Genomic DNA, 26,305 nt, shown 5'->3' on the forward strand with positions numbered 1-26,305 from the left:
CTAGCTCTCAAGCTTAGCCTTTTGTTAACAACACTGTCATCTCAGATTTTCAAAATATGCTTCTCAACCATTGCAAAACAAGCATTTGTGTAACAGTATTGATGGCTAACGTAGCATTTAGCATTAGCATTCAGCTGGCAACATTTACACAAAAAAACAGAAAAGCATTCAAAAAAATCATTTACCTTTGAAGAACTTCAGATGTTTTCAATGAGGAGACTCTCAGATAGCAAATGTTCAGTTTTTCCTGAAAGATTATTTGTTTAGGACAAATCGCTCCGTTTTCTGCGTCACGTTTAGCTATGAAAAAACCCCTGTATCCAGGATTGTGTAAATCTATCAGCAAGCTCATTAGCATAACACAACGTTAACTATTTATGAAAATCGCAAATGAAATGAAATAAATATGCCATCTCTCAAGCTTAGCCTTTTGTAAACAACACTGTCATCTCAGATTTTCAAAATATGCTTCAACCATAGGAAAACAATAATTTGTGTAAAAGTAGCTAGCTAGAGTTAGCATTTCGCGTTAGCATTTAGCGTTAGCATTAGCGTTAGCATCCAGCACGCAACATTAACAAAAACATAAAAGCCTTCAAATAAAATAATTTACCTTTGAAGAACTTCTGATGTTTTCAATGAGGATACTCTCAGTTAGATAGCAGATGCTCAGTTTTTCCAAAAAGATTCCTTGTGTATTAGAAATAGCTCCGTTTTATACATCACATTTGGCTACCAAAAAAAATCCATAAATTCAGTCCTCAAAACGCAAACTTTTTTCCAAATTAACTCCATAATATCGACTGAAAACATGGCAAACGTTGTTTAGAATCAATCATCAAGGTGTTTTTCACATATCTCTTCATTGATACATCGTTCTTGGACACATGCTTTCTCCCCTGAATCAAATGGTAAAGTAGTAGCAGCTGGCAATTGCGCACCGAATTCGACGCAGGACACCAGGCGGACACTTGGAAAATGTAGTCTCTTATGGTCAATCTTCCAATGATATGCCTACAAATACGTCACAATGCTGCTAAGACCTTGGGCGAACGACAGAAAGTGTAGGCTCATTCTTTGCGCAATCACAGCCATATAAGGAGAGAATGGAAAACAGAGCTTCAGAAATTCTGCTAATTCCTGGGTGATGCATCATCTTGGTTTCGCCTGTAGAATGAGTTCTGGGGCACTTACAGACAAAATCTTTGCAGATTCTGAAACTTCAGAGTGTTTTCTTTCCAAAACTGTCAGAATATGCATAGTCGAGCATCTTTTCGTGACAAAATATCGCGCTTAAAACGGGAACGTTTTTTATCCAAAAATGAAATAGCGCCCCTAGAGCTCTAACAGGTTAAGATCAGGTGTGGCCAATTAGTTGCCGCGGCCAACACACCTGAACACACTTAACAAGATAGAGGAGAGAGAGAGTTTTGTTGATGTTGAGAAAGGAAAGTATATGTTACGAAATAATATTCTTAGATCGTTCTTTGAATGCTACTAATGTTTTCTTGTGCTTGTTATGGAAAGGTTTCTTAATGTTCAGAGAACATTATTTTAAATAGAACCATGAGGAAACCTGTAGAAAATGTTAAGCTGAAGTACTGAAATTCCCACAAAAGAACGTTGTTTCTTATCATTCTCTGAACTATCTGAGAACATGACTTTAAATAAAACCACAAGGAAACCTGTAGAAAACGTTATGCTGAAGTACTGAAATTCCCACAAAGGAACGTTGTTTCTTAACATTCTCTGAACTTTCTGAGAACATGACTTTAAATAGAACAACGAGGAAACCTGTAAGAAACGTTATGCTGAAGTACTGAAATTCCCACAAAGGAACGTTGTTTCTTAACATTCTCTGAACTTTCTGAGAACATGACTTTAAATAGAACAACGAGGAAACCTGTAAGAAACGTTATGCTGAAGTACTGAAATTCCCACAAAGGAACGTTGTTTCTTAACATTCTCTGAACTTTCTGAGAACATGACTTTAAATAGAACAACGAGGAAACCTGTAAGAAACGTTATGCTGAAGTACTGAAATTCCCACCTAAGAAACATATGCTTCTCAGAATTCTATGTGCTAGCTGAGTGTCCTTCACTATTCCCAGAATGTTGTAGGAAGGTTGTATGCAAAAATAACCATAGGACAACCAAGCTCTCACCAAGTTCTAAGAAACATATGGTTCTCAGAACGTTATGTGCTAGCTGGGACACTTCCAACCCCGCTGTAGAAAACAACACAGGAAGTTACACATCACGGTCTCTTGACGTTGCCAATCACTGGGAACACGCTCACTCACACACGCACACACACACACACGCACAGGCAGTGTCAATCATTCTTCAAAGCCATCCCAACTTTAGGTAAACACACCAATGCACTGCACGTCACTGATAAGGCACTTTGGGAGGGGAAAAGCATTCTGTTTGCTTCCGCATGAGAAAAAAGGGAGAGTTTGTTTGTTTGCTGGGATTGAGTTTGTGCTCAGTTAAGCTCAATCTTGAACTGGGTGGCAGAGCAAACTAGATGTGCCACACTCACTGCAGTGGATGGGCAGAGGAGAAAGAAAGAGAGGCAGAGAGGCGAAGCGAGGGAAGAAAGGAGAACCGGTCGATACAGCATGACTAGCTCTCTGTTACCAGGAGTCTCAGCTCTAATTCAGCTTTAGGTTGGTCTCTGCTCAACCCCACTGGGCCCACCTCTGTCCTCTGCACCTCCTCTCTCCTTTCTCTCAGTCTCTCTTTTTCTGGCACGCACACACACACACACACACACACACACACACACACACACACACACAAGCACAGACACTGGCTCTCACCATTGTCAACCGCGAGGAAGGTGGCTTCATAAATGTTGTTTTTGACGTAGATGGACTCTCTGTCCAGGGTTGCCGTGGTGATGATCTGACCGTTGGTGTTGTTGATGGACAGCCAGTCAGCTGGGTCGGCCAGTTTAGAATACCTGGACAGACAGGGGGAGGAGGAGAGAAGGAGGTTTAGACTAACAGGTTCAGAGAAATGATGTATACTCACTCTTCATCACTCACTCTATCCACATGGATGGAACAGTAGTGGAGAGGGTAGCAAGTAGCAAGTTTTAAGTTCCTCGGCATACACATCACAGACAAACTGAATTGGTCCACTCACACAGACAGCATCGTGAAGAAGGCGCAGCAGCGCCTCTTCAACCTCAGGAGGCTGAAGAAATTTGGCTTGTCACCAAAAGCACTCACAAACTTCTACAGATGCACAATCGAGAGCATCCTGGCGGGCTGTATCACCGCCTGGTACGGCAACTGCACCGCCCTCAACCGTAAGGCTCTCCAGAGGGTAGTGAGGTCCGCACAACGCATCACCGGGGGCAAACTACCTGCCCTCCAGGACACCTACACCACCCGATGTCACAGGAAGGCCATAAAGATCATCAAGGACATCAACCACCCGAGCCACTGCCTGTTCACCCCGCTATCATCCAGAAGGCGAGGTCAGTACAGGTGCATCAAAGCTGGGGCCGAGAGACTGAAAAACAGCTTCTATCTCAAGGCCATCAGACTGTTAAACAGCCACCACTAACACTGAGTGGCTGCTGCCAACACACTGACACTGACTCAACTCCAGCCACTTTAATAATGGGAATTGATGGGAAATGATGTAAATATATCACTAGCCACTTTAAACAATGCTACCTTATATAAATGTTACTTACCCTACATTATTCATCTCATATGCATACGTATATACTGTACTCTATATCATCGACGGTATCCTTATGTAATACATGTATCACTAGCCACTTTATACTATGCCACTTTGTTTACATACTCATCTCATTTGTACATACTGTACTCGATACCATCTACTGTATCTTGCCTATGCTGCTCTGTACCATCACTCATTCATATATCCTTATGTACATATTCTTTATCCCCTTACACTGTGTACAAGACAGTAGTTTTGGAATTGTTAGTTAGATTACTTGTTATTACTGCATTGTCGGAACTAGAAGCACAAGCATTTCGCTACACTCGCATTAACATCTGCTAACCATGTGTATGTGACAAATAAAATTTGATTTGATTTGATTTGATTTGAAGAGGAGGAAGGTAGCAGGTTAAGGCGGTGGTTAACATATGTCGACTAAATCAATGGAATGGACATCACTTTCAAAAGTGCTGTTCAGTTGTATGCCAGTTACCCAACACCCAGGTTAAAACTTTATCAATTTCTCATTCACAGCCTGTAGCTTACAGTCAATTTCACCTAATTTTCCACATCCCTGTACTTTAAACTGTAACTATGTAAATGTATATGAGAGTAAGGGGGGGGGGGGGGAGAGCAGGTGAAGGTATTATTCCAAGATAGGAGAGAGAAAAATAAGGGTATCATCTCCACGATTTACCCAGAAATCCCTGTGTGGACATCTGCCTGGGTTCTCCTCTCTCTTTCTCCTCTCTCCTCTACATCAGTGTTTCATATGCACTGACGTACAGAACACATTCACACCTGCAAACAGGCCCGCATGCCTAATACCCATACCCTCAGGCTCTCTAACGATGTCTACCATGTTCCCATAGGCCTGCACTACGGTAAGTGGGCTGGAGAGAAGGTCTAAATGTAGGGATGGAGCGATGGAAAGAGAGAGGGATGGAGGGCGTAATCTCTCCCCTGTGGAGAAGATGTGGGGATTTTCCCAGCAGGCTAGTGGGCTGTATCCCAGGCTCTACGCGGCCTTGGGAATGGGATGAGAGGGATGACATTTCCACACTGCCGAGTGGTCAGCGCGGCGGGCAGCTACCCGCAGACTGGAACAGGCAGCCTGTGAAATAACTACTGGGGAGGGAGTGTGGCCTGCACAGAGGGGGGCAGGGATAAAAGACAGAGCGAGAGGAGAAAGACAGTAGCTAACTGTGTTCGGAAGCTGCTGAAGCTTACTGCCCATGGAATCTGATGTAAGATGTTTGGCTTTATAGAACAGTCTCTCTCTCTCGCTCTCTCTCTCCGATGCCAGTGCAACACGCAAAAACGGAAATGCAATAAAAGGAGCTGTGTTGCAAATGCAATTAGGCTGACACTTCTCGCTAAATTCCCCCGACGAGAATATATCAACCTTGTTTTGTGACACTCACCTGACGTGATTAAAGCTACCGTGTTTCTGTTGTTACCACCCGCAATGGGTTCCCTGGGGTAACGTAATCTCTTAAAACTTGTAGGCCTTTTGTTACAGTTACCACCCGCTATGGGTTTCATTAGGTAAGATGCTACATTCATGAACATGAAATAACCTTGTTACAGTCTGTGTATGCTTGTATCCATCAGTCTTGCTCTTTTTTATCTATGGTTTCTTCTCTCTCTAGGTCTCTGTCTATCTGTGGAGGCAGGTCCAGGTTGTACTCTAGGTCTCTGTCTGTCTGTGGAGGCAGGTCCAGGTTGTACTCTAGGTCTCTGTCTGTCTGTGGAGGCAGGTCCAGGTTGTACTCTAGGTCTGTCTGTGGAGGCAGGTCCAGGTTGTACTCTAGGTCTATGCCTGTCTGTGGAGTCAGGTCCAGGTTGTACTCTAGGTCTCTGTCTGTCTGTGGAGGCAGGTCCAGGTTGTACTCTAGGTCTGTCTGTGGAGGCAGGTCCAGGTTGTACTCTAGGTCCCCAGTGGAGAGCAGTCACACCTGAGAAGGAGAGGAAGAAGCTGAGGCTGGAGTTGGTGAGCAGGAAATTGAGAAATAAAGAGGTAGAGAGGGGGAAATGGACACACCCTTTCACCCCTCACCTCCATTATGGTCCTGTCCTCTCTCGTCCCTCTCTCTCCCTCCCTTATCTGGTAACATTAAAAGTTAGAGGTCTGTGATGATAAAAGACATTACACAAAAGGTCTGCTCCCCAGAGCCTGACGCTCCAACATTACTCATTAATTAAATCCCCCGAACAGTGTCTAACACAGTTAAAATAAAACTTAGATCAAGTTTATTAAGTGCATTATAGCACTCCAGCGCAAGCCAATTTCCCCCCCGCATTGAAGAGACGATCGGGTGTGTAATTAGACATTTTCTTTAAACAATCGGGCACAGTAAGGGCACCTCAGTGGGTCCTGAGTGCAGATCTCAATCTCGGTGGCTCGTGTTGAACATCACTTCCTCTTAATTAATTTCTAGTTTGAATGTCAGATTTTCAGCTGGGATTTCACGTGACTGTCAGCTCTAACGGAGGATGATGTGTCAGATCCAACGGAAAGCTGTGCTGGATTTTGCTTCGTCGTACCCATAGTGACCGCATTATAGTCATGCCACACTGTGAGCCAATCCCACAGCCTGGGTGATTGGCAGTCGCCATAGCAGTCAGCAAATGAAGTGTCACTTCCTGTTTCTGTTGGGATGCCTGGGCTGCCGCAGTGACAGATGTTGGATACGTTACAGAACTGGCGCCGAGCTAAATCTACCCCGACGGATCGGAGTCCCCCACCTCCAGCCTCCAGCGATCCCACGTGATTTGCCCACACACGAAACAAACATACACATTCTACAAGACCCGAACACAGCAGCTAGTCATTGTGTGAAAGAACCGTCACCAGCGTAACACAGACTACTGCTGCCTTCTCCAACTGACCTAACAGTACACGACTGGGAAAAGCACTTTTCAAGTAACAGCAATCTGGCTTGGCAGGCCAGAGTCAATTCTATGATTTCATTGCTGATATCAAAACCTGGGGTTGGTCGGCAGTTTTATCATTTCATTTCTTTGGTTCTTACTGCTTCTCTACTGTCTGGAACCGACAGCCATTGTTAGCTCTGGTGCTTTAAAAGACAACAAGCAAGTTATATTAAGTGTTAGTATCCAAGCTGCATAATTCCATCGTCTGCATACTACCTTGATCAGTCTCTCTATCCATATGACAGCTTTGTGGTACTGGCAAGTGGGTGTGAGGAGTGAATACGATCTAGTATGAAGTCTGTTGGTGTTAGCGATAGTAGTGGTAGGAGGAAGAAAATTTATTTTTTTCAAAGCCTGTCCTTGGTAATCAAAAATACATGTCCTCCTCACCTTCCTCCAGCCCATGCAGGGTGGTCTGGGTAATCATTTATGCGTGCATCTCCAATCCCACACCTCGCCTCGCTCGTCTGGCTCTGACAGGTAATGCCTGATTCCTCTCTCCAAGCCTCTTCCCCCCTCCCATTCCCCCATACCCTGGCCTCTGTCCCCCCTCAACCACCCCTAGAACTCACTGCCTGCCATTGGTCTGAAGAAAACCTGTCAAGTTCTGGTCCTGACCTCCCTCTTCCCTCTTTCAACTCTCCAAACCTCCCCGGCCCCTGCTTTTCCTCGTCTCACTCTCCATCTTGTTCATTGCCTTTTCTCTTTATTCAGCAGCACCCTTCCTCTTTCCTACACTCACATTACATCTGTCTGGTCTCCCTCAGGCACATAGAGAGATCTCTGACCCTTGAACCTGGCAGTAGTCACACATACAAAGGGAGTTGTGCCTCAAACCAGTTACCAAAAAAAAATGAGTCGTGACAAATTGCTAGCTAGTCAACACACACGAACTCTGCTCACTTGGCTACTAAGATGGGCTTCCGATCAAAAGTTTCAGCTGATAATAAAACAAAAAAAACACAGATAAAACCCCCATCCAAACTTTGCATGGTTTCTGTTCCCCCGTGTCTGATTGTGAGGACGGAGTGTAATGGCTGACTACAAACAAGATAATACATGGTTTGGTTGATTGGCGTGACTTAGCACACATTCATTATGTATGATTACATTTCCTTTGAGGAATAAGAATCCAAGTGATTAGTTTCCCTGCATGATCCAAGCCCGATGCCTTTTTACGCCTCTCACTCTATAGGACTGCAATACAGATTCTTGTCATTTAGCAGACGCTCTTATTCAGAGTGCATATATTTTCATACTGGTCCCCTGTGAATCAAACCCACAACCCTGGCATTGCAAGCACCATGCTCTACCAACTGAGCCACACGGGACCTCTCAGACGAAACCACATTGGAGGCTGATGTGGGCAAACTGTCCCACTAGTTTCTTAAGGTTTCAGGGCTGGGCTACGGTAAAACACTAGATGTGCAGGATAATTGATTGTGGTGGGGAGATTGTGTATCAGTGTGTGTTTGTGTGTGTGTGTGTGTGTGTGAGAGAGAGAAAGAGAGATGGAGAGAGAGAGAGAGAGGGGTGGAGAGAGGAAAAGAGGAAGAGAAAGAAAAAGGGAGAGAGTGTGAATGTGTGAGGCAGGCCATGACAGAACACAGTGTGCCTCAGCTACCCAAACTTATCTCCAAGATGTACTGCGGACTAAAACTGGTGTACGGAAAAGGATCGGGAAGAGAACGAGGGAAAGGGGGGAGGGGGAGAGAGAGAAAGCAAAGAGAGACAGAAGAGAAAGACAGAGAGCTGCAGCAAGACAGAGAGCCCAGCTGGTGACTTTGGCGTCTTCCAAAAATTATAATGATAATTTACATTAATTTGCAGTGCAATTAACTGGCAAATTTGTTTAGATCTTTGCCCCAGAGAGAGAGAGAGGAAAAGGGTACATGATGATGAATGTGGGGTTTGGGGGAGGTGATGGCCTGGCCCTCTCATAGACACAGCAATCCACTTAGTCACCAGACTGACCCAGCCAGGGAGAAAACATACAGACAAACACCATACATACACACTAGCAGTTGTGTAAAGTACTTCAGTAAAAATACTTTAAAGTACTGCTTAAGTCATTTTTGGGGGAACTTGTACTCTTACTTCACTACATATTATTTACTCCATCCATTTTCCCTGAAATGTCTGAGTTTTGGAGAGTGCCCCTGGCTATCCGTAAATGAAAAAAAAAAAACATTAAAAAAAATAGTGCCGTCTGGTTTCCTTAATTTAAGGAATTTAAAATGATTTACTTTTCATACTTAAAGGGGCAATCAGTAGTTGCTACATCCATTTTTGGACGTATAAATGAATGATATGCACATGTTGATTATTGAAGAATATAACTTTTAAATGCCTCATGAGCTTAGTTTTACTGTCGTACACCATCACATCCCCAAATATAAACTTGTTTTACTCCAACAAAGAAAATGTAAACAAACACTATACAGCCTCACAATATGGTTCAAACTATCATTTGATATCATGGATGATTAGTCCTTGCATCCATAGCTCTGTTTATGAATTTGAGAGCGGTTCAATTTCTCCAGCTCCAGCTTCTTACCGGAACAGGGGTAAGGGATGTCACTTTGTTCTTGTTTCTACTGCTGATTGCCACTTTAAATATATTTAAAACCAAACACTTTTACTGAATGTGTATTTTACTGGGTGACTTTCACTTTTAGTAATTTTCTATTAAGGTATCTTTACTTTTAATCAAGTATGGGTACTTTTTCCACCACTGCACACATGAGTGACTGTATGTGCGTGCTTGCAAGTATGTGTGAAAGAAAAATGTAGCCCCTCCCTCCTAGATCATAATCAACATAATCATGTCATAAATCAGCTGACATTGAGGAAGTGAAGACACTGCTGTGCTCCACAGACGGCTTTAAAAGGTTGGTTTAGATTCACAGCCAATAGTGTGAGAGCCCTGGGAACACTGCAGGTGTACAGACTGCTGTGTCAGGCCTTCGAGCAGGGGCCAGATGCTGTATGTGTGTGTGTGTGTCCTATCTATACCTTTAGAATACACATGGCTTCAGTTACCCATGGGGCAGTGCTCCCCATTAACCCTCGTGCCCTCCTAACGCAGTGCCCTGTGCTGGCGCCGAGCGAGCACTGGCAGACTGGACTGCTGAGAGATGGACACTGCCAAGAACCATGGTCCCCATTTCACTTTCATCCTCCCCCTCTCTCTCTGTCGCTCTCTCTTTTTGTATCCGTGCACGTATGGCCCTATTCTCACTACAAGAGATTGCCTACAGATTTAGAGAAAATACTGCAATGTAAACTTGCGAACTGGTCACATCTCAAACCACTACCGCCGGAGGTTGCAGAAGAGCCTTCCTCAAGAGTCACCGCCTCTCTGAGCCGTTGGGTGTAAACAGAATTGTATCATTGAGCCAAATGCTCCTACAGTAAAAATCATAATGGTTTTGAAAGAGATTAAATGTATAGGCATCCTTATATTGGAGACTTGTTTTATTGAGTTTTTACCTAAATTGTTGTAACAGCCGGTTATTCTGAAATTGAAGGGAATCTCGGACCACCAGAATTTATTTCAATGCAAAAGCAAGCAGAAAACGCAAGTAGAAAGTCAGTGAACTAACAACTTTGTCAGTCGCAATGTGTTTTTTCATGTACTGATTTGCATGATATTGATGAAATGAAGCATGGTTTGCTCTAAGGCAGGGATCATTGACTATATTCAGTTGCTGGCCGATTTTTTGTTGACAGGATGGTAGGGGTCCAGAACATAATTAGAAATCATTTTTAGACTGTAAATTGACCACAGGAAACTCAAACAGATATACATGGAACAATAATATAAACGCGATATGTGTGTTAGTCCTATGTTTCATGAGCTGAAATGTACCATACGCACAAAAAGCTTATTTCTCTCAAATGTTGTGCACAAATGTGTTTACATCCCTGTTAGTGAGCATTTCTCCTTTGCCAAGATAATCCATCCACCTGACAGGTGTGGCATATAAAAAAACTGATTAAAGAGCATGATCAGTACACAGGTGCACCTTGTGCTGGGGACAATAAAAGGCCACTCTAAAAACGTTTTGAGGGAGCAGCAAATTGGCATGCATACTGCAGGAATGTCCACCAGAGCTGTTGCCAGATAATTGAATTTATCTCCCATAAGACGCCTCACAACCGCAGAGTTGTGGAGTTGTGTGGACGATTGGTTTGCTGATGTCAACGTTGTGAACAGAGTGTCCCAAGGTGGCGATGGGGTTATTGTATGCATAGGCATAAGCTATGGACAACAAACACAATTGCATTTTAAATGCACAGAAATACCGTGATTAGATCCTGAGGCCCATTGTCGTGGCGTTCATCCGCCGCCATCACCTCATACGCAATTCATGGACGCTGAACATTTCCCAGTTCTCCCATGGCCTGCATAAATTGAGCATGTTTGGGATGCTCTGGACCGACGTGTATGACAACGTGCTCCAGTTTCTGCCATATCCAGCAACTTCGCACAGCCATTGAAGAGGAGTGGGACAACATTTCAAAGCCCACATTCAACAGCCTGATCAACTCTATGCGGAGGAGATGTGTTGCGGTGCATGGATGGTGGTCACACCAGATACTGACTGGTTTTCTGATCCTTGCCTTTTTTTAAAAGTATCTGTGACCAACAGATCAATTTATTTCAATTGACTGATTTCCTTACATGAACTCAGTAAAATCCTTGAAATTGTTGCATGTTGCGTTTATATTTTGTTCAGCATAGTATTCGACTAAAACATAAGAATTTCTCAAACCTTGCTTACATTTGTATGTGATCACCCGTCTCTCTATTATGCGTGGTAGAACTTGGGAACAGATTTCCAAAATGCAAAAAAAAAATGTGTGGTGTTTTTAGTATTATGCCTCCCCCCCCAAAAAAATAATATTGCGGGGGACCAAATGAAACCAGCGCGTGCCGCCATTTGGGGAAACGTGTTCAAAGGTAACGTCAATACGGTAAGTAGGCCAAAAAGCAACCTAGCTACGGTTCAGCTAACGTTGGCTGACTTTAGCATTAGCTATTGGTAGTCTGTGAGGAGGATGCAGACATTTGGTTAGCTTGTTAGCTACCGAGCTCTGTGATGACTGACAATGTATGATGGCATTACTGTACTTTTATATTCGTCCGAGAGGGGTAAACGTTCATTCTTGCTATGATAATTTAGCTACTTGATGAAACAAATGTTGTTACTTGACGTTAGCTAGCTAGCTAGCGGTTGTGCCACTTTTGCCCGTGTAATGGTCTTGCAGCTAAATGAATGAGTGCGTGGACGAGAATGGAAACCTTTAAATATCTGCACAAGCTCGTGATTTGCTGCATTATTCAAGATTGTCATATGCTTTTATTGCATTAATCAAGAGTGTAATATGGTAGCTGAAAAGGTGCTTGCATAATGTTAGCTAGTTGAAGAGTTTGCATGCTTACTGGCTACTGTGATATGTACAGTACACTTGAGCTATTGAGGTAGAACATTCATGTCACGTCACATCGCCAAGCCCCCGAACTCTCTCTTGGCATGTGGCATACCGTTGCTAATGTAAATAGAAAAAAGCTTATGTACATACTATATAAAACATATATTTTTTTGCCTCACTATGCAACTACTTTTTGCGGCCTGTATAAGCCCTAAGATGGCACTTGGCCACTATGCCACTACTGATAGTTTATACAGGGGGAAGGGCAACTCTGTACTGAGTGAGTTTACATAGAAATCTTAAGAGAGAGAGAGAGAGAGGAGACCGTTTGTTTGCATAGTTCCCCACTGTACCTAATGCTCAGCTCAGGAAGCAGTCAGGGTTGGGAAAGAGTGTGAGCGTGTGCGTGCATGCGTGAATGTGTGTGTGTTTGTGTGTCTGTATAAGTGTGTGTGTGTGTGTGTAAATGTGTGTGTCCAGTACCTAATGCTCAGCTCAGGAAGCAGTCAGGGTTGGGAGAGAGTGTGAGCGTGTGCGTGAATGTGTGTGTGTTTGTGTGTCTGTATATGTGTGTGTGTGTGTGTGTGTGTGTGTGTGTAAATGTGTGTGTCCAGTACCTGATGCTCTGCTGCATGAAACGGTCAGGGTCGCTGGCTGAGAATGTGGTGAGAGAGGTGCCAGCGGGGACGCCCTCCTCAAAGCGGATGGACTTGGGGTTAGTAGGGAAGTAGGGCGGTTCGTTGATGTCTACCACAGAGATGGTGACCCCAGATGTGGACTGGAGGGACGACTGGATCCCACTGGCCAGCGGGGCCTGGTTGTTGACCACCACCGTCAGCATGAAGGCTCTGTTCTGCTCAAAGTCCACCGGCTGGAGAGGAGGAGAGGTGGAGATAATTAGGTTACAATCAGTCATCTCACAGTCCGTCAAACGGTAATAGCAATCAGAGAGAGAAAGAGGCAAAGCTGTAGTCAAAAAGGAAGGCAGATAAAAACAGAAGACAAATCAATGATGAGGTAGCGAGAGACGAGCGAGCGAGAGAGATGGATAATATGACAATACTAGGAAGGGTCGAATAAACCGGGAGAAAGAAAGCAGGAGAGAAATAAACCCTGCACTACGGTGAGAAGAAATATATACGGGAGAGAAATAACAAGAGAGGGATCAAACCCACGGTGCCATCTAACCCCCACCCATCCCCAGAACACTTAAACATTCTCCTCCAGTTCCTCAGTCCCTCTATCCTCCACCTACAGGTGTTGAACACGCACATAGAGAGAGAGAGAGAGAGCGAGAGAGCTGAGTCCTGGTGCTGAGCAGTGCTAGCTTCCGCGATGGCTGGGATGAATTTGAACAACGTTACCGTTAAACTTAGAGGGACCTCTATACCCCTACCTGTAGTTACCCTGCTAACACTGAGTGGGTTAGGCAGGCCTTAAACTATTCATGGACTGGCTGCTGTAGTGCTCCCTGTTCAGTTCACGCTGGGTAAACTCCTCACTGTGTGTGTGTCTGTGTGTGTGTGTGTGTGTGTGCGCGCGTCGGCTAGCTCCAGCCACCTACAAGGGCGATCTGCCCTGTGACCCTAAAACGGAGCGACAGCTCTGGGCTGGCTTAATGAAGACAACACAAACCCAGATTCAAATAACCAGAAACACACAAACAAATATGTTGGGTGTTGCGTGATGCTCGGTCTGATTACAGTTAGCTATCCGGTTGATGATTAGCGCCAAGGGGGCTGGTGTCTGCTGGGTTTGATTGTGACTGTAATGATTTGGAGCACATCTGTGTGTTGCATCGCCTCAGTGTTAGCAGCGAACGGACACGACGGGCAGAGATATAAAAAGCATTCATAATCAAGCAGCCAGGGTGATGAGGGGATTGGATCTGACAGATGCCACGGTGGGGTAGGTGTGTACGTGCACAAGTAATAAGAAGAGATGGCGGGTGTTGGCGTGCCCTGCCCTTCTGTCTCTGTGTACGTGCCCTGCCCTTTTGTGTGTGTCTGTGTGGGGTGAACCAGTGGTGTACTCGGAGCTCTTTGATCCATATCCAGTGGTGTTCAGTGCACAGGGAGGTCCGGCGTATCTGAAGGCTCACTAACACACACACATCCTAGGGGAGGAGAGCAGAACGAGGGGGTTAAAGGTCAATAACCTAGCCTCCACCTCCTTCCTGTGATCCATCACTCACTCCATCTCCCCCTCCACCTTTTACTCCATCCCTCTCGTTCCTCTTCTCCTTCCCGAATCTGCTCTTCATCCCCTCCTCCTCCTAAGTGCTTCCATTCCCCTGCTCCCCGTTCTCCTCACTTCCCTCCCTCCCTCCCCCCTCCTAATATAATCTACCCTGCCTCCTCTCCTCATTGGCAACTCTCCCGTCTACTCCTCACTTCCTCCTTCCCACTCCTCTCCTTTCTTCTCTCTGGTGTGTAGTCACCCCTATCATTTCCTGTGTTCATCACAGGCTTCTTGAATTTACATATCCTAATGACTTATTAAAGGCAAAATAGTGTGTGTGTGTGTGCGCGTGTGTGCATACGGGCGCATGTGTGTGTATGTTTGTCTGTGTGTGATTCTGTGGTGCCTCTGTTTCAATCCAGGATTCCTTATTGGTGTTCTTCTCGGTTCCGCAGAGAGTTCTCTACACGTGTGACATGTGCAGGTTAAGACCTCAGTCCTTGTTTACAGAGCAGCGCTGGGTCCCAGGGGAGCTGTCTCAGTAAGCATGTGAGAGATGTCAGCGTGTTCTGCTGATGTGCCTCCACTAGCAGCCAGAGAGGCCTCCTCAGTAAACACATACCACAAGAATTCAAATGCGGCTCTGTGATGTTCCCCCCGTTTCCCTGCTACCTATGCGTTCCAGGTTGTCTGATGTGAAACCGATTATAGAGTTGGTAGCCATTCCGGCTCCGCTCCCCAGAGAGACTCAAAGCCTTCCTGTTTACTTGTTGAGACGGTCTATTCCTCGCGCTGCTCCTGGCTCTTAATTTATGATTTCCTGATATCCTCCCTGGGGTTGCTACGGCAGCTTACGGCTGCCCGCCCGCCTGCCTGCTCAATTGTACATCAGGGAGCGAGTAGTGATGAAAAGTATTCTACACTGAACACAAATATAAACGCAACATGCAACAATTTCAAAGATTTTACTGAGTTACAGTTCATATAAGAAAATCAATTAATTAGGCCCTAATCTATGGATTTCACATGACTGGCAATACAGATATGCATCTGTTGGTCATAGATACCTTCAAAAAAAGGAAGGGACGTGGATCAGAAAATCAGTCAGTGTCTGGTGTGACCACCATTTGCCTCATGCAGCAAGATGTGTCATCTTCTTCGCATAGAGTTGATCAGGCTGTTGATTGTGGCCTGTGGAATGTTATCCCACTCCTCTTCAATGGCTGTGAAAGAGCATCCCAAACATGCTCAATGGGCGATGTCTGGTGAGTATGCAGGCCACGGAAGAACTGAGATATTTTCAGGAATTGTGTACAGATCCTTGCGACGTGGGGCTGTGCATTATCATGCTGAGACATGAGGTGATGGCGATGGATGAAAGGCACGACGATGGGCCTCAGGATCTCCTCACGGTATCTCTGTGCATTCAAATTTCCATCGATAAAATGCAATTGTGTTCATTGACTGTAGCTTTTGCCGGCCCATGCCATAACCCCACCGCCACCACGGGGCACTCTGTCAGTAAAACGCTCACCAACACGCCACATCTGCCCGGTAGAGTTGAAACCGAGATTCATCCGTGAAGAGCAGATTTCTCCAGCGTGCCAGTGGCCATATAGGCCTGATGAAGTCAGTGACGACGCCGAACTGCAGTCAGGTCAGGACCCTGGTGAGGACGACGAGTACTCAGATGATCTTCCCGGAGACGGATTCTGTGCAGAAATTCTTTGGTTGTCCAAACCCACAGTTTCATCAGCTGTCTGGGTGGCTGTCCTCAAACGATCCCGCAGGTGAAGAAGCCGGAAGTGCAGTCGTATTTACACATGGTCTGCGGTTGTGAGGCCGGTTGGACGTACTGCCAAATTCTCTAAAACGACGTTGGAGGCGGCTTATGGTAGCATTCAACAGCTCTGGTGGACATTCTTCCAGTCAGCATGCCAATTACACGCTCCCTCAAAACGTGAGTCATCTGTGGCATTGTGTGACAAAACTGCACATTTTGGAGTGGCCTTTTATTGTCCCCAGCACAAGATGCACCTGTGTAATGATCCTGCTGTTTAATCAGCTTCTTAATATGCCACACCTGTCAGGTGGATGGATTATCTTGGTAAAGGCGAAATGCTCACTAACTGGGATGTAAAACCAATTTGTACACTAATTGAGAGAAATAAGCTGTTTGTGCATATGGAACCTTTCTGGGATCTTTCATTTCAGCTCATAAAACATGGGACCAACACTTATTCCGTTAATATTTTTGGTTCAGTGTAAAATCCAGTCATCTAGAGATAATGAAGGAAAGCAAAATGCCAGTGCCTGAGGTGCGGAGAGAAATAGAGAGGTGTTAATGCCATTCCTCAAAAATTTTATTGTAGAGTCACACAGACAGACAAAAGGAGCAGAAAGAGGAATTACAACTGGCTCTGCAGGGGCAGCTCATCAATAAACTAGTCAAAATATACACACTGTATACAGTATACCTGTACAGGCGTGCACACACACAAAAACTCACACTCACACACACAAAAACTCACACTCACACACAAGCCTGTTCCTAAAACGGTAAACAGATAGGATGACAAGACATGGCTGTGTTGTTGTATCCATCCACCTCAGTAGCTAGAACATTATAACACCACTGCAATTTGTAATTGAGAAATCAATATCGAATTTGTTGCAATGGTCTTAGTAGCCATTATATATGTGTGTGTGCGGGTTCAGTGTGTGTGTGTGTGTGTGTGTGTGTGTGTGTTCACAGTGTGTGTGTGTGTGTGTGCGTGCGAGGTTGGTGCATACATGCGCGCCCATGTGCTTGTGAAGGACCTACCCTATCCCTCAATTAGACTTAGCTAGGGGGTTTCAAAGTCAAAGCTCCCATTGTGTTGTGTCCTTAGCTGCCCCTCCCCAGCCTATAGCTAGTGTACAGCCTGGGGCGGACACACACTGACTTATAGATCTGACACGCAACACACAGATTAATGGGATAACACTGAATGTGCTACATCAACCTCACAAGGACATGTCGTATGGTTACTAAAATAAAATATCATACGATATAGACCTGACAACAACAGTCCTCACTCAACCTTGACCTTTCTGTGGGCTCGGTGAAGAAGTGTGCTTTTGAAATGGATATGATAAGTGGGTCTAGGTGAGACCTGGAGAATATCCGTTTTCACCAGATCTTCACTAGATTTCGCAGTTGCTGATTGACGTGGAATTGTTCACTATTTTAGCACCACCTGCCCATTCAATAAGAAATGTTTTTCAGAGCAAAGGTCAAACAGAATTGGGTCCTTTTTTTCCCCTGTAACTTTCCTACATGTAAATCTCCGTGGAACAGCTTTGAACCAATCCACTATAGACAAAACCCTCCACGGCATTTCTGTTGTTGTCTGAGATTATGTACCATTGTCTTGATTGCTCACAGGGCCTTACCTTCACTACGGTAACCATGCCGTCGTTGGTGTGTTGGTCGGTGATGATGGTGAAGTGACCTATCGGGTCTCCGCTGATGATCCTGTACACGGCATTCCAGTTGGGCGAGTGTGGCTGGTCCCGGTCAATCACGGTCAGGTTGGCAACCACAACATTGACCCGGTTCTCTGGGACCTCCCCTGAAAACTGCGAGGGGTAAGAAAGAGGGAGAGAGAGATGAGAGGAGTTAGCAGAAGTCTCCACCGCCTCCTTCTTTGTGTAAGTAGGCAGTCGATTGGCTTAACTATCCCGTCACTCCACAAGCACTACTCCAGTGCGTTAAGGGCATAAAACAAGCTAAACACCCGCGCTATCCTCTGCCTCCACATTTTGAAGAATTTTCTTATTGCCCTCTCCCCATCTTTCTGTTCTTCTGAGAGACTGGTGGAGGGAGCGGGGGATGGAGAGAGAGAGAGAGAAAAAGGCCTGCTTTTGGGAGGGCTTAAGCGGCAGTGGACATGTGTTTGTGTGTCTCTGAGTGGGTTTTTTAGATGTCCTGCAGAAACACATGTGTTTTGTCCTGATAAGGACAGCAGAGGAGTCAGTCTGTCTGTTATGGTTGGGAACTGATCACAGCTTAGCAGTCTGTCAAGCAGGCCCCCCCAGCTGGCGGCCCGCGGGTGATTTTATTATTTTAATTGTTGGATATAAAAGACTGTATAGACAACTGCAAATCAGCTCCAAGTGATTGACATTTTGGGAAAGTAGAGAGATATACTGTAGATATAGAGTGTGATAGTGATGTGATAGTATACAAATGAAATGTTTTATTTCTTTATTTTTTTCAAATATTATATTTGTTTGGGCTTCTTGCAGTCAATTTGCAGTCTATAAATGATTTGTAATTATGTTCCGGGCCCCAACCATCCGCTCAAGAAAAGAATCGTCCCGTGGCTGAATTCTAGCTGATGATCCCTGCCCTACAGGCGCAGGAGACCTTCTCTGTCTGCATAGACTACACACAATAACATTAGGCCCCCCCACCGAGACACGCTGAGACACACTGTGACCCAGCACACAAACACAGTGAGATTAGGAAGCTCTAGCAAGATGGTCGTCTAGAGAACCAATGACATTCTTCAGGAAAAAGAGGGTTCCCGGGGTGGTCCTGTCCGTCTGCTGGGATTGGATAAAGAGGCAGCGTGTGTATGTGTGTGTGTGTGTGTATACACTCTTCACTAAGTCTGTTTTGATGTTGTTGTTGGCTAGGCCAGGGTATTCTCCATGCTGATTTGAGGAAAGTTTTTTCTATAATAGGGACATTTAGGGACATACAGTGGGGCAAAAAAGTATTTAGTCAGCCACCAATTGTGCAAGTTCTCCCACTTAAAAAGCCTGTAATTTTCATCATAGGTAGTACTCTTAAACTATGACAGACAAAATGAGAAAAATAAATCCAGAAAATCACATTGTAGGATTTTTTATGAAATTATTTGCAAATTATGGTGAAAAATAAGTATTTGGTCACCTACAAACAAGCAAGATTTCTGGCTCTCACAGACCTGTAACAAAATTGTAGACCTGCACCAGGCTGGGAAGACTGAATCTGCAATAGGTAAGCAGCTTGGTTTGAAGAAATCAACTGAGGGAGCAATTATTAGGAAATGGAAGACATACAAGACCACTGATAATCTCCCTCGATCTGGTGCTCCACGCAAGATCTCACCCCGTGGGGTCAAAATGATCACAAGAACGGTGAGCAAAAATCCCAGAACCAGACCTAGTGAATGACCTGCAGAGAGCTGGGACCAAAGTAACAAAGCCTAACAAAGCCTACCATCAGTAACACACTACGCCGCCAAGGACTCAAATCCTGCAGTGCCAGACATGTCCCCCTGCTTAAGCCAGTACATGTCCAGGCCCGTCTGAAGTTTGCTAGAGAGCATTTGGATGATCCAGAAGAAGATTGGGAGAATGCCATATGGTCAGATGAAACCAAAATATAACTTTTTGGTAAAAACTCAACTTGTCGTGTTTGGAGGACAAGTTGTATCCAAAGAACACCATACTGTGAAGCATGGGAGTGTAAACATTATGCTTTGGGGCTGTTTTTCTGCAAAGGGACCAGGACGACTGATCCGTGTAAAGGAAAGAATGAATGGGGCCATGTATCGTGAGATTTTGAGTGAAAACATCAGCAAGGGCATTGAAGATGAAACGTGGCTGGGTCTTTCAGCATGACAATGATCCCAAACACACCGCCCAGGCAACGAAGGAGTGGCTTCGTAAGAAGCATTTCAAGGTCCTGGAGTGGCCTAGCCAGTCTCCAGATCTTCTTTTTTTTTTTTTACTTTTATTTAACCAGGCAAGTCAGTTAAGAACAAATTCTTATTTTCAATGACGCCCTAGGAACAGTGGGTTAACTGCCTGTTCAGGGGCAGAACGACAGATTTGTACCTTGTCAACCTTCCGGTTACTAGTCCAACGCTCTAACCACTAGGCTACCCTGCCGCCCCTATGTAGCCCACATAGAAAATCTTTGGAGGGTGTTGAAAGTCCGTGTTGCCCAGCAACAGCCCCAAAACATCACTGCTCTAGAGGAGATCTGCATGGAGGAATGGGCCAAAATACCAGCAACAGTGTGTGAAAACCTTGTGAAGACTTACAGAAAATGTTTGACCTCTGTCATTGCCAACAAAGGGTATATAACAAAGTATTGAGATAAGTATTTGGTCAATAACAAAGTTTATTTTCCACCATAATTTGCAAATTAAATTCATAAAAAATCCTACAATGTGATTTTCTGGATTTTCTTTTCTCATTTTGTCTGTCATAGTTGAAGTGTACCCATGATGAAAATTACAGGCCTCTCTCATCTTTTTAAGTGGGAGAACTTGTACAATTGGTGGCTGACTAAATACTTTTTTGCCCCACTGTATAGGGACCATACATAACCACACTCACAAACTCAAAGGCTGCTATAGAGTCTACAGAACAAGGGTCCCCACTGTCCCCACGGGGAAAAAAACTGGTTGGATCAACTTTGTTTCCACGTAATTTCAACAAAATAATTTGTTGAATCGATGTGGAAAGTCATCAACATAAGGGAAAGTCATAAGTGCAATTTCACTGTGATTTGTTGGGGGAGGGGTGATTTCATGTTGAATTCATGTTAGTCGAGAAGTCAACCAAATGTAAATAAAATTAGACGTTGAACGGACGGACGTCTGTGCCCAGTGGGTCTGTGCTTAAGAGGGGTGTCATTTTAAGGTGTTCCAGGCCCACAGTGAATAACAGAAAGAACAGAGGAATAATCACACAGTGAAAGTAATGGTGCACGAGGACTGTCTTCATCCTGCCGTCACATTATTGGCAGTGAGGAGGTGGAGGGGGGAGGCAGAGCAGGAGGTAGGGGGAGCCAGATGAGAGGTGAGAGGGGGTGGTAGGGGGAAAGGGGAGAGGGGGAGGCAGGGGAGAGAAGGGGAGGGGAGGGGCGGTGGGAGAGGGGCAGATGGGGGTGACAGAGAGCTTCATCATGGAGCCCAGGTGATGTCAGGATGAGAGAGGAGAAAAGGATCCAGGCCAAGCTGGTGTTTCCTACTGGCTGGGATTATTCCTCACTACTGAGCACGGGGAACACACACACACACGCATGCACGCACACACATCTACTTTTTTCTTAAACTCACAGGCAAAAGTACAAAGATAATCACACAAACAGATGAACACATCCACTTTGAAACACATAAACACCCCACCCACTGCCTGCCTGCCTTGCCGCCTTGAAAAATAGGTCAGCCTCTGATAGGCCTGATGAAATATTAATCTGTAACATTAAAGAGAAATTCTCCAAAACTTTCTATTTCTGGGACGCTTTGATAGATTTATTGGGTTTGCTGCAAACACTAAATATTTGCTTAATGGCCTTCATTGTCGACAAAGTGGCTTTTATGTAGCCCACTGGTGAACTGGATGATTTGTAGAGGGAGCTTGTAAAAAGTGCCCTGCTCATTGTGAATCCAAGACCTCCACTTTGCAAAATAACAAGGGCGATCATCATCAATATCCGCCACAGCATTTCTTCAGCTAACCCCCATTTTGTGCTGGGTGATTGACATGCACTTCAACACAACAAAAATACAGTGGACAAGACTCCATCCGTTACAAACTACTATCATCAATCAGCTACCGCAACTGTAGAATCCTAATATAGTAAAAAAAAAAAGGGGGTCTGATTTACAGTGGTCCTGACCATGTGTGTTCTCCTTATGGATATGGAAAAGCTAGAATAGTCCATCATAGATGCCACAGCAGATCCAATTCTGGAACATTTGCACAATGTGCATTGATGGTCAGTGGAGTAAAGAAGTGGTGAAATTATTGAACAAATGACTGTTGGAAGGAACTTTTCTGCCATTAAAATGTTTGTCGGCTTTCATTTGTCTCCTCACTCTCTTCCCCTTCAACCCACCACCTTCTATTGTTTATTTCTCTCTGCTCCACCCTATCCCCATCTACTTACTCTCGGGCCTTGCAGCCCACAACCTTCTCCTCTCCTCCCTCTCCACCCCTCTCTCTGTGCTTGCCCCTGCTGTGTGGCTGTGGCGCAACATAGCGCTGATGAGCTCTACGCCTGACACATGCTTAGCGAATCTGCTAACTCATCCTCATAAGGATCTTATTGGCCCCCCAGGGTGCATGCTAATGCTAACTCCTATGGTAACGTCCAGCGTGAAAATGATACTTCTGCTGTTTTCAGCACCTCAGCTCCCCAACACACCCGCCTACTCACAACCCGGAGAAGCTGCAGATAGGAAGAAAAAAAAAACACATGCTAAAAGTCATGCTGACAAGACATCCACAAGACATCCACATGGCCTCCGTACAGTCGGATATACATATATTATATGTGAAGCTTCATAATACACCGCCTTTGCTGATGTCCCTTTCTTTCCTCTCATTTCCGTCTCTTACCTTTCCTATATCCCCGTGTTCCCCTGCTCTTGTCGTACGGTGCCTCCCTCCCCCGTTCTCCCCCGTTCTCCCTCACCTCTCAGCTCTCTCCTAATGATTGTGCCGCGAGGCGCTCCACCTGCGTAAGCTCTTTCCTTTTCTGCACTGGAGCTCCGATAAACAGCTGAATTAATCAGTTCAGATCGCCCCTGGGCCACTGGAGGGCTCGGCGTGGCTTAATGACTGACACAGGGTTAATGAAATACACATACACGCATGAATACGCCTGCTCAAGGGCCTGTGTCAAAATGTAACAACAATTATGTCACTAACATAGCTAAGTTTGTCACTGGTATGGGCTAGTAAATATCCTAAACCTAGCCAGTTAGACACTTGATAGCCACAAGCTAAAAGCTGGGAGGAAGGGAGGAGAGAATTCACTTTCTAATTCAGCTGCTGCTGAACACTCAAATTCGTTTTTCCAAATGTAATTGATTCAATTAGGTATTTTTTTCTATAAAGATTGTGTGAGTCATAGAAATTAAGATCTTGCGTTCTTTGTGGTTTTTATATGCAGGGAGCATCCATTGTACAATTGATGTACAAAATACTTTTCTAAGTTAGAAACCATATACGGTACCAGTCAAAAGTTTGGACAAATCTGTACTCATTCAAGGGTTTTTCTTTATTTTTTAAAACTATTTTCTACATTGTAGAATAAAAGTGAAGACATCAACCCTATGAAATAACACATATGTAGTGTAGTAGTAACCAAAAAAGTGTTAAACAAATGAAAATATATTTTACATTTGACATTCTTCAAAGAAAGCCACCCTTTGCCTTGATGACAGCTTTGCACAGTATTGGCATTCTCTCAACCAACTTCATGAGGTAGTCACCTGGAATGTATTTCAATTAACTGGTGTGCCTTTTTAAAAGTTAGCTTATGGAATTTCTCTACTTCTTAATGTGTTTGAGCCAATCAGTTGTGTTGCAACAAGGTAGGGGTGGCATTCAGAAGATGGCCCTATTTGGTAAAAGACCAAGTCCATATCATTGCAAGAACAGCTCAAATAAGGAAAGAGAAATGAGAGTCCATCATTACTTTAAGACATGAAGGTCAGTTGATTCGGAAAATCTCAAGAACTTTACAAGTTTCTTCAAGTGCAGTCGCAAAAACCATCAAGAGCTATGATGAAACTGGCTCTCATGAGGACCTCCCCAGGAAAGTAAGACCCAGAGTTACCTCTGCTGCAGAGGATAAGTTCATTCGAGTTAACAGCACCTCAGATTGCGGCTCAAATAAATGCCTCACAAAGTTCAAGTAACAGACACATCTCAACATCAACTGTTCAGAGGAGACTGCGTGAATTAGGCCTTCATGGTCGAATTGCTGCAAAGAAACAACTACTCAAGGACACCAATAAGAAGAGACTTTCTTGGGCCAAGAAACATGAGAAATGGTCATGAGACCGGTAAAAATCTGTCCTTTGGTCCGATGAGTCCAAATTTGAGATTTTTGGTTCCAACCACCGTGTCTTTGTGGAGAATGGATGTTCCCCCGCATGTGTGGTTCCCATCGTGAAACATAGAGGAGGGGGTGTGATGATGTGAGAGTGCTTTGCTGGTGACACTGTCTGTGATTTATTTTGAATTCAAGGCACACTTAACCAGCATGACTACCACAGCATTCTGCAGCGATACACCATCCAGTCTGGCTTGCACTTAGTGGGACTATCATTTGTTTTTAACAGGACAATGACCCAACACACCTCCAGGCTGTGTAAGGGCTATTTGACCAAGAAGGAGAGTGATGGAGTGCTGCATCAGATGACCTGCCCTCCACAATGTGGGAACTCCTTCAAGATTGTTGGAAAAGCAGTCCAGGTGAAGCTGGTTGAGAGAATGCCAAGAGTGTGCAAAGCTGTCATCAAGGCAAAGGGTGGCTACTTTGAAGAATCTCAAATATATTTTGATTTGCTTAACACGTTTTTGGTTACTACATGATTCCATATGTGTTATTTTATAGTTTTGATGTCTTCACTATTATTCTACAATGTAGAAAATAGTTAAAATAAAGAAAAACCCTTGAATGAGTAGCTGTCTCCAAACTTTTGACTGGTAATGTTTATTAATTAATATACAGCACCAACTACAGTGCCTTGCGAAAGTATTCGGCCCCATTAAACTTTGCGACCTTTTGCCACATTTCAGGCTTCAAACATAAAGATATAAAACTGTATTTTTTGTGAAGAATCAACAACAAGTGGGACACAATCATGAAGTGGAACGACATTTATTGGATATTTCAAACTTTTTTAACAAATCAAAAACTGAAAAATTGAGCGTGCAAAATTATTCAGCCCCTTTAGTTTCAGTGCAGCAAACTCTCTCCAGAAGTTCAGTGAGGATCTCTGAATGATCCAATGTTGACCTAAATGACTAATGATGATAAATACAATCCACCTGTGTGTAATCAAGTCTCCGTATAAATGCACCTGCACTGTGATAGTCTCAGAGGTCCGTCAAAAGCGCAGAGAGCATCATGAAGAACAAGGAACACACCAGGCAGGTCCGAGATACTGTTGTGAAGAAGTTTAAAGCCGGATTTGGATACAAACAGATTTCCCAAGCTTTAAACATCCCAAGGAGCACTGTGCAAGCGATAATATTGAAATGGAAGGAGTATCAGACCACTGCAAATCTACCAAGACCTGGCCGTCCCTCTAAACTTTCAGATCATACAAGGAGAAGACTGATCAGAGATGCAGCCAAGAGGCACATGATCACTCTGGATGGGGATGGGAGACTCTGTCCATAGGACAACAATCAGTCGTATATTGCACAAATCTGGCCTTTATGGAAGAGTGGCAAGAAGAAAGCCATTTCTTAAAGATATCCATAAAAAGTGTTGTTTAAAGTTTGCCACAAGCCACCTGGGAGACACACCAAACATGTGGAAGAAGGTGCTCTGGTCAGATGAAACCAAAATGTAACTTTTTGGCAACAATGCAAAACGTTATGTTTGGCGTAAAAGCAACACAGCTGAACACACCATCCCCACTGTCAAACATGGTGGTGGCAGCATCATGGTTTGGGCCTGCTTTTCTTCAGCAGGGACAGGGAAGATGGTTAAAATTGATGGGAAGATGGATGGAGCCAAATACAGGACCATTCTGGAAGAAAACCTGATTGAGTCTGCAAAAGACCTGAGACTGGGACGGAGATTTGTCTTCCAACAAGACAATGATCCAAAACATAAAGCAAAATCTACAATGGAATGGTTCAAAAATAAACATATCCAGGTGTTAGAATGGCCAAGTCAAAGTCCAGACCTGAATCCAATCGAGAATCTGTGGAAAGAACTGAAAACTGCTGTTCACAAATGCTCTCCATCCAACCTCACTGAGCTCGAGCTGTTTTGCAAGGAGGAATGGGAAAAAATTTCAGTCTCTCGATGTGCAAAACTGATAGAGACATACCCCAAGCGACTTACAGGTGTAATCGCAGCAAAAGGTGGCGCTACAAAGTATTAACTTAAGGGGGCTGAATAATTTTGCACGCCCAATTTTTCAGTTTTTGATTTGTTAAAAAAGTTTGAAATATCCAATAAATGTCGTTCCACTTTATGATTGTGTCCCACTTGTTGTTGATTCTTCACAAAAAAATACAG

At 44.3% G+C, this 26,305-nt stretch overlaps 1 protein-coding gene across 2 annotated transcripts in view; it reads right to left on the bottom strand.

Annotated features, from left to right (window-relative positions):
- Nucleotides 1-26,305, bottom strand: part of LOC110532012 (cadherin-4) — a 388,116-nt gene that overhangs the window by 20,294 nt on the left and 341,517 nt on the right. For both annotated transcript variants that reach the window (XM_021615593.2, XM_036987924.1), the window contains 3 exons: nt 17,701-17,886; nt 12,702-12,955; nt 2,826-2,968 (listed from right to left, as the gene is read on the bottom strand). In XM_021615593.2, coding sequence (XP_021471268.2) covers nt 2,826-2,968; nt 12,702-12,955; nt 17,701-17,886 — 583 coding nt within the window. The remainder of the gene's footprint in view (nt 1-2,825; nt 2,969-12,701; nt 12,956-17,700; nt 17,887-26,305) is intronic.

Source organism: Oncorhynchus mykiss, chromosome 9, assembly GCF_013265735.2.
Source record: "Oncorhynchus mykiss isolate Arlee chromosome 9, USDA_OmykA_1.1, whole genome shotgun sequence".
NCBI lineage: Eukaryota > Metazoa > Chordata > Actinopteri > Salmoniformes > Salmonidae > Oncorhynchus > Oncorhynchus mykiss.